This window comes from Gregarina niphandrodes (genome assembly GCF_000223845.1).
Source record: "Gregarina niphandrodes unplaced genomic scaffold scaffold00002, whole genome shotgun sequence".
Lineage (NCBI taxonomy): Eukaryota > Apicomplexa > Conoidasida > Eugregarinorida > Gregarinidae > Gregarina > Gregarina niphandrodes.
In genome coordinates this window covers 649285-657774 of record NW_011645774.1, presented here as the reverse complement: position 1 = coordinate 657774, position 8490 = coordinate 649285, and the positions used below count along the sequence as shown (strand labels likewise).

Sequence of the window (8490 nt, the reverse complement as noted above, 5' to 3'; positions counted from 1 at the left end):
CCGACCAACGTGGCTACGACCGACCAAAGCCGCTCACCCCCCGACCAACGTGGCTACGACCGACCAAAGCCGCTCACCCCCCGACCAACGTGGCTACTACCGACCAAAGCCACTCACACCCCGACCAAGCGGAAGTCACAATCAGGGGAGAGGGTCATTGTGGCGGGGGTAAATGGCCTGAGTAATGTGTATTTCTGTTAGATAGTATTTTGAGTCGTGTAGTAGTATGTGTTGCCATTATTTGTGTGAACGCGCACGTTAGAGGAAATGAATTTGCGTGCATAGGTCCGCGAGAGTGGCGATGAAAACGTCAAGCTCGGCCTTTTCGAGGGAGTCCAGTAACAGCGGGTCTTCAGTTTGACCAATTGGGTCGGTAGGCTCCCCAGTGGCTAGCTTTTCGGTGGCTACCTTCTCTGCGGCTGGGTCGCCAGCATGTTCTATTTTGTCTAGCGTCCCGCCCAGGAGCCCGGTGACCCAGTTTTCGCGAGCGGCGACCAACCGGTCAAGTGCCGCCTCGCGCTCCAAACGGTGCTCCGCACGGCGCGAGGGCCACAACCGCAAAGTGCGCGATACACTCCGACAGACACCGTCGCCCCGCCGCGCAACGCCGATTTTGAGCGACCGCGGTACCGGGGAATCCGACCCTGGCACTATCGCCATTGCGCCCGAGATGCCAGCAGACGCTCCATGTGAGGTTCCACTTCCATGTGAGGTTCCACTTCCATGTGAGGTTCCACTTCCATGTGAGGTTCCGTATGACATTTTCTCCAGACCGTCCGCTATAAACTTGGGCCCACAGTCGCGACCCCGCGCTGACTGGACTTGCTTAGGGGAAAAACCGCCAGGAGCGAAGGACGCCCCATTAAAGGTGGCTGCCGTCTCGAGGGATCCCACTGTGTCCAGATCTTGCTGAACCAAACCCTTCTCCAAAACCTTCTCGTCACCTCCCGCAACTCCTCGCCTCGTCGGCGACAGGCTGGTCTGGCTAGACCGACCGTTCGATGCCACGTTCAACCTCCCGTTAGACCTCCCGTTCGTCGTCGTCCGTGTGCTGTCGTCTGGAAACTGGGGCGAAATCAGCCAGGGAAACGAATTCGTGCTATTGACGGGCTCCTGCCCTTCTGAGGCATGTCGCCCGAATTTAACCGTATGACCCCCTCGAGAACGCGTGGAGAAGGATGCCGCTGGCCCTGGAGAGCTGTACCTCTCTGGGGGCGACTGATATCTATCGTCTTCCTCGTCATCTGAACGCAATACCGGCCCGAAAACAGTGTTATGTTCCCGTGCTTTTCTCAACAGTACATTTTTAAGGCGATTAGGAGCAGAGTTAGGAGATGCAGCGGACACGAGAGCACGGCCGTCTTCGGTGAACACAGCCGATCCGCGAAATCTTGAAGGGAGGGTGAATATTCCAGGGCTGGTTTTGGGCATAGCACACGCGTGTGCTCGCCCTTTTTGCGCCCGTAATAATCCCCCCTCCTGTACTTTGCACTCGCCGATGTCAAATTTCTGGAATTATAAAGCACAAATTCTGTTTGTAATGAGTAGTGGAGAATAATGATGCGGAAAAAGCTGTGGCCAGTCAATTTGACCAGCCCATTTGAGACACTCAGGACGGAAGCCAGGGAGCGGCGGCAGGTAGGTGTTGGTCGATGTAATACGGTTTTGTTGTAGCGATTTGATCCGGGGACCAATGAAACTAGAATCAGCATTGATGGTAAGGAGTATCTGAAAGGAATACAGCACCAAATAGCAGACAATGAATTAAAAATAGGCTTGCTTGCAGCCGAAGAAAGATCATACGGAGCGACGGCAAGATGGGTAAATTAAGCACAACCTCGGGGTGAGGGGTGATCCGATTCGTGGAAGTTGTTAGCAATGCGATTACGTACGATCTTCCTTTTTTTAGATGGAGGATTACGACGTGTGTCAAGTGTTTCTTCAGAGGATGGATGAGTCTGTTCACCGTCAAAAATGGTTATTGAACAAGAGTCGGTCTTTATTGGTGGGTGATGGGGGAACTGGTTATACGGAGGAGTTGATGAGTATCGGCAATTTGGTAAATGGTTTAATGAGTGATGTCAACAAGACGTTGGCGAACATCTATACCGAACAGCTAAGTCAAGCGTCTGAGACTATCGACCCGTTGGAGTTACGTATGCGATACAATGCGGCCCGTGGGATAACGATGGACTTAAGAAGATTGAGTCGCGAATACCGTCACCTGCATCACAAGCTCGTAGAGGAACACATGAAATATCAAAAGGAGAACAATGCCGCTCTGACTCAAGACCAGCACACGTCGGAAGTCAACTCGGCCTATTCACCACCGAGCATGCTACGACAGTTTCTGCCTAAACAACCGCTCGTGTCTACGCAACAAATTGAACACGTCCAGAGACTCATGGAACATGTCTGCTACCTCTTTGAAGAGACAAATAAACTCACCCTTGAACAGGGCTCCATGCTCGACAGAATCGACGCCAACATTGACCATGCCGTTGCCAGATCCCTGCAAGGCAAGAAGCAAGTTAGACTCGCGGAGCACAAGCAACGACACGGTCTGGCCAAACAAGTTTCCGTTGTCCTCATCATCACCAACGCCGTCATGGTACAACCACCCACCTACCCTCACCAACACCGTCATGTGTTCCTCTCAGTTACCCGCTTTTAGATGATACTAAATGTTCTCAAGATTTATTTCCGTTTTTAACCCCGGCTACCAACCCCGGCTACCAACCCCGGCTACTAACCCAGTTGCCGGTTCAGTTGTAAGGTAATTTTGGTTTGGTCATCATGGTCGTCATCATCTTCATCATCGTCAACATCTTGGAAGAAAGGATTTCCGGCAGCTGCCACGATCGCGTCGGCCTTGGTCTGTCCTATACCATGGCAGGTCATGAGCATTGTTTTGTTGGCATTAAGAATATTCCTTATTGAACCGAATCGTTGCAATAAAATATCAGCGTCTCTTGTGGTAAGGGGTTTTAAAGCGCATAGGAAAGCTTGTGCGCGTTCCATATAAGAAAGTTGTTTCACTCTGTATGGTTGTAAGTAGTCTTCCGCACGTTTCTTTTCATAGATTTTGAAGCTACTTAGAACGTTTGCCATTTCTTCTAAACTCCATGTCAAAAATAGTGCGTGATCCAAGTAGAAACACAGTCTGTTCAGCTCTAATAAAACGTCATCTTCTGCTTCACAATCCACATGAACCAAACATATACACACTCTATAATGTGGTCGACTAAGCTCCATGCGCTCTTGGATATAACGCATTGTGGACATTCTCAAATACCGTAGCGAGCAAATCGATACACCTGTTGAACGACTGACCACAAAATCCACACCAAGATCCGCCAAAAACTCAACACGAACCTCTTTCAACTTTGCAATCAACGGATTCTCTCGCTGCTTTTCGCTTGCAATAATTACGCCATCCTGCACGGTCTCTGGTAACCATACTACGTTATTCATTTCTTCTCAATTTACTCACGATGCTGGCGGTGGGTTGTTAATTTGCCCGATCCTAAAGATACATATAAAAGCACCTAAACTCAGACCTGGATTCAGTCCTGGACCCAGGCCCGGGCTCGGACTTGGCCTCAGACCTGGACTCAGACCTGGACTCAGACTTGGCCTCAGACCTGGACTCAGACCTGGACTCAGACCTGGGCTCAGGTAAATGCGTCCTGTCCTGCGGGACACGTTCGTCCTGTCCTGCGGGACACGTTCGTCCTGTCCTGCGGGACACGTTCGTCCTGTCCTGCGGGACACGTTGGTCCTGTCTTGCACCAAGGTGGGATGCACTAAAGCTCGGGGGGAGGTTCTTGATGTTAAAATAAGTGGGGGGACGAATATATGGTGAGAAGACCGTGCAGAAATGGCCACCCGTCCAATGTAATGTTAATGCTCAAGTTGGACAACATTCTTTGCAAGCTGGGGTTCGAGGTCTGCTTGAAAGACGAAGGTATCCTCGGTCTATGCAGCGGCCGCCTTCTCCAGGCTCAGCGAGACATTCAACTGCGGAATGAGATTGAAGCTGCTTTGGGTCAGAACGACAGCCTGTTCAACTATGAACCGAACAACGAGTTTTACTCCGGCGACCGTCCACCTCCGGCTGATGGCTCCCAACCGACGAGAAATGCCGAACTTGGCGGAGACCTGACTTGGTACAGACGACTGCAAGAAAAGGCTCTGCCGACGGATTTGGGGTTCGCGGGTAGGTCCCGAATCGTGGAGCGTCGTGCTGCTAACCGGAGATCGGCAGACGCATCTTCATCGTCTAGGGAATGGTCTTCAAAGGAATGGTCTCCAAGGGAATGGTCGTTGAGGGAATGGTCGTTAAGGGAATGGTCGTCAAGGAACATTGCTTCGGCGGGTCGACATGATGACTCTCGCCAGGATGACTCTCGCCAGGATGACTCTCGACAGGATGACTCTCGCCAGGATGACTCTCGACAGCAAACAAGAACATACGTGCAGCAAAGCTCGGCCCTAGATGGAAGATCAAGGGTGCTTCTGCTTTACCTGAGACCTACTTGGGTCGGCGAGGGTCAGGACCATTTGGCCGTGGAGCGTCTAGACCCAGTCAAGGAAACGAAGTTCCAGGGGGATTTGTACCACAAGAGAGGGCCAATGGCACGTAGGTCGGTTGGGGGGGTTTGGCTTCAAGGAGGGTCCGGTGAAGGGAAGTCGGTGGAAGAAAAGTTGGTGGAAGGGGAGTTGGTCGAAGAAGATTTGGGAAGCGAGGTACAACCGGAAGGTCCGTTGGGTATCGAGGCCTGCTATGTCGATACGCCTAGAGCCAGTGCCCGTGCCGAGTCATCCAAGGGCACCCGGAAGAAGCAGAGGCACGGAAGCCCAGGAGCCGCAGGAAAGAAATCTTCACGGGCGAAATGTGTTCGAGACAAGAAGTCACGAGAGGACACGGCGTTCGTTGAGTACTTAAGGTACCTCAAGCCTCAGAGCGAACTTCCCACCTGGGCAACGGGTCCGCCAGTTGTCATTGACCTAACGCCGGACGACGAAGACGAAGAAACACCGGCGGGTAATGTGGCAGGCAACGGGGCACGTGGCGAACGCAAGGTGATGCGGGACGAGGTAATGCGTGTCGAGATAATGCAGGGCGAGGAAACTCCGGCCAGCGATGCCAGAGCCGATGTGGTCGCGGCCGGCCAGGCTGATATCACGGTCGTCCGAGAAATAACCTTGTCTTCCGAGCTCGTCGTCGAAGTCGTTGAACAGACGGCTAAAGAACAGAAGGCTAAACAACAGATGGTCGAACAACAAATGGTCGAACGACAAATGGTCGAAGAACAGGCGGTGAACAGATTAGGGGGAGGGGGGTGGGTGCACTTGGATTCAGGCGGATCGCTGAAGACTTGGGGCAGCAAGAAGGATCTGTGTGGTACTGTGAACACGAAGCATATTCCCATCCATAGGAGGCGGCGGGTGTCTGGGTGCGAGAGACGAGACGAGAGTAGGAGTGGTTATTTAGGTTTGTTTGATCCCTCCGTGCTGGACGGTCGCTTTGCCACACGCGTTTCCGGATTCCAAAATCTGCGGGACAAGCTTCAAGCGGAAGGTAAGTGTCCGTGGAGTAGCTGGGGGAAGAGCGATACGTTGTTGCTACGAGGCTGGGTCATGTTTGGAATGATTGCTACCCTTCTGGATGAGCCGAAGGAGTCGGAGATTCGATGCATATGCAGTCGCTTGCCTGCCTACTTTGGTCCTCTGCACAGGCAATGGGCTTCAGTCGGCACCGGCACTGCGCATGGTGGCGCCCTCAGCAGTGCTGATGAGCGGTTGATCGGTGGTGCCCTTGCGCAATTTGATCGTTCTTGTAGCGCCAACTTGACGAAACGTCTTTTCGATTGTAAGGATAGTGCCGACGGCACCTGTGCCGCGGCCACTCCCAGTGGTCTAGAGGGAGAAGCCCGAGAACTCAGGAAGACCTTGGAGAGAGTCTTTACACTGAGGCTTATATTAGAAGCTGTGTATCTTCCCAATATGGATCTACCTCCCACTATCAAGCCTCACGCGCGCTACGGCAGCTGCTTGGTTAACGACCTGTTCGTCTTTCCGATGACTGTTGCCAACTTCCTCTTGGACTTACAAGACGTTCAAATACACTGGGCAATTTCGGACATGCTAGACATCAAACACACCAAGCCATGCAACTGCCATAACATCATAAGGAAACGAAGCGCGAAGACGACGAAGCGGAATAAACACGTGGACGGTAAAGTTACATTGATTGCCAACAATGCGCGATTAGTCAAGCTTCCGGAGGCGGCGGACCCCTTGCAGCGAGATTTGACCCCTTTCGAGTGGGCTGCCGAATTTTATGATGCTGACATCCTGTATGAAAATATAAGCCCGAATTCTATTCAGGTCCGACATTTAGATCGTGCCAGCGGCTTGGTGGTTAACCGACGACTGCAGAATGAAGCCGTAGCGAACGATTTTGACAGCTGGAACTTTGTTTTGGTGCCGTACAATGCGCTAGAACATATAGCACACACGTTCGACGAAGCGCGGGTTCGATAAAGCCCACGAACCGGCACCTCAGCGGCATTTCCACGGTAGAAATTCTTCCTAAAAAATCATCAGCCGCCCCGTCGAATCACTCGGCGGTCGAAGTTATCAAATGACGATCAATAGACATGTTTTTGGATCTGCGTCCAGAGACTGATTTCCTGGGGGTAGCAGCCAACGGACTGCCTTTGATCGCCGCACCGGCGGCCGCAATAGATGCCTCGGGCACAGGGAATCCACATACAATAAACGCGCAAAACAACACGCTTTGGCTTGCAGCGACTGCCCAATCCACCATGGACAGGCTTGGTAGTAATTCTGTTGTCAATAACCTCATCCGTCGAGACCCTGACAAACTTTCTGTATATCGTTTCATCTGAAAGAAGCAGCATCATCACGCATCGTACCACCCTTACTAATAACGCTCCTCGAGCTAAAATTCGTTGATGCCTCTGCCAAGCAGTCGTGGCCGTATTCTCTTCCAGCAAATCGACTTTCTTGTCTTTAGGGACCCACGAGCAATCATCCAATTGTTTCAGGAAGCTACATAAGAGGAAGATTACGCAAGTTGCGCGCGCAATATTATAGCGCGCACACGTGTGCGCCACTTAAGAAATTGCGGAATATTGCGCAACATGAAATGGAAGGGGGAGCCTGGCTGCATGAAATAGAAGGTGTCAGGCCAGGACAGGAGGAGTGCTGATTACCTGGCCAGCGTTAGTCCCCAGTATAGGAGCTTCTTCTTGTCGGATAAGGTAGTTTGGGGTACCAGAGTCAATGATGCCGCCTTTTCGTCGGCGATGGCTAGACAGGAGCCGCATGTTGAGATACAGCTTTCGGAATGCGCCACGACAGTCGGCTTGAAATTGTTCGCCGCGCCGCACAATTGGCAGACGTTGGCAGGAATAGTGAACATGGTGAACACCCGATTCCAGTATTCGGTGTCCATTACAAGATTGCTGGGACCTGATATTATTATGTTTTCTTCGATTCCTCGTAGGGAGCTGTTCTTCTCCTTAAGTACCTCCCAAAGTGTTTGGAGACTGTTCTTTTCCGCCTTGGTGCCGTATTCCGGCGGACCTGCCCCCTTCTCCGGTGGATTTCTCGGCGACGTCATAACAACTCCGCCCGTTATGGCCGCTGTCATGCTCGCATTCAATGATTCCGGAGGATTACTGTCGCCGCCCTTGCCCTGCCGTCGGTCGCCACTCGGCAACCCCTTCGCAGACCCCACGTCCGGCGAACCGGCTGTCCGCGGCGATTCCGCATTGCCCGCCGCCGGGTTCCAGTTCACGTGCACCCAGTTCGACCAGAGCGTCGCCGAGCCCGCCGACTCCGCCGACGCCGCCGTCGCTGCGCGGTGCGTCACCGAGTCGTCCGCAGACTCCAGCTTCCGCAACTCGTGCTCCCCGTGCGCCCACCGGCAGTTGTTCTCGTTCCGACACCCTCCCGACTCGCGCCAGAATTTGCAGATCTCCGTCTTCCACCAACCTTTCGCAGGCGCCTTTTGCTGACTCCGCGCCGACCGCTGCACGTGCTCCCCGGGCGAACTGGACCCGGTAGGTAGCACGGGCAGCACCACGGTCGCAGGCGACCCACCCAACATAGCCATGCCACCACTACCCAGGGCCGTTGCGCCGCTGCCGAGCGCCGCGGCGCCGCTACCGAGTGCCGCGGTCCCGCTACCGAGCGCCGCGGTCCCGCTACCGAGCGCCGCGGTCCCGTTACCAAGCGCAGCGGTCCCGCTACCGAGCGCAGCCGACCCGCTGCCCAGCGCGGCCCCGCTACCCAGAGGACTTTGCGGTCCGCTCGAGCCGAGGAGGCCGGAGCTGCCGAGGGGTCGGTTGTTGCCCAACGGTCGGGCTCCGGTCTCCAGAGCGCTTCCGCTCGTGCCGCTGCCCGAAAGGGACGGTCCGTTCGCGATCATCGAGCCCACCGCGGGCGTGCTGAACG

General features: G+C 53.8%; 5 protein-coding genes across 5 annotated transcripts; 2 read left to right on the top strand and 3 right to left on the bottom strand.

Moving 5' to 3' along the window:
* Positions 1-258: 258 nt before the first annotated feature.
* GNI_017080 (hypothetical protein) lies at positions 259-660 on the bottom strand (the record flags this gene model as incomplete). Its single annotated transcript, XM_011130723.1, has 1 exon — positions 259-660. The coding sequence occupies one exon, from the start codon at positions 658-660 to the stop codon at positions 259-261; it is 402 nt and encodes a 133-aa protein (XP_011129025.1).
* Positions 661-1557: 897 nt separating this feature from the next.
* GNI_017070 (putative syntaxin) lies at positions 1558-2674 on the top strand (the record flags this gene model as incomplete). The annotated part of the gene is made up of 3 exons (XM_011130722.1): positions 1558-1638; positions 1675-1821; positions 1910-2674. 3 exons carry the CDS (start codon positions 1558-1560, stop codon positions 2672-2674), a joined length of 993 nt encoding a protein of 330 aa, XP_011129024.1.
* A 74-nt stretch (positions 2675-2748) lies between these two features.
* GNI_017060 (putative DNA excision repair protein) lies at positions 2749-3474 on the bottom strand (the record flags this gene model as incomplete). The annotated part of the gene is made up of 1 exon (XM_011130721.1): positions 2749-3474. One exon carries the CDS (start codon positions 3472-3474, stop codon positions 2749-2751), a length of 726 nt encoding a protein of 241 aa, XP_011129023.1.
* Positions 3475-3900: 426 nt separating this feature from the next.
* GNI_017050 (hypothetical protein) lies at positions 3901-6549 on the top strand (the record flags this gene model as incomplete). The annotated part of the gene is made up of 1 exon (XM_011130720.1): positions 3901-6549. The coding sequence occupies one exon, from the start codon at positions 3901-3903 to the stop codon at positions 6547-6549; it is 2649 nt and encodes an 882-aa protein (XP_011129022.1).
* A 691-nt stretch (positions 6550-7240) lies between these two features.
* On the bottom strand, positions 7241-8464 carry GNI_017040 (zinc finger C-x8-C-x5-C-x3-H type protein; the record flags this gene model as incomplete). Its single annotated transcript, XM_011130719.1, has 1 exon — positions 7241-8464. The coding sequence occupies one exon, from the start codon at positions 8462-8464 to the stop codon at positions 7241-7243; it is 1224 nt and encodes a 407-aa protein (XP_011129021.1).
* Between the last annotated feature and the right edge of the window lie 26 nt (positions 8465-8490).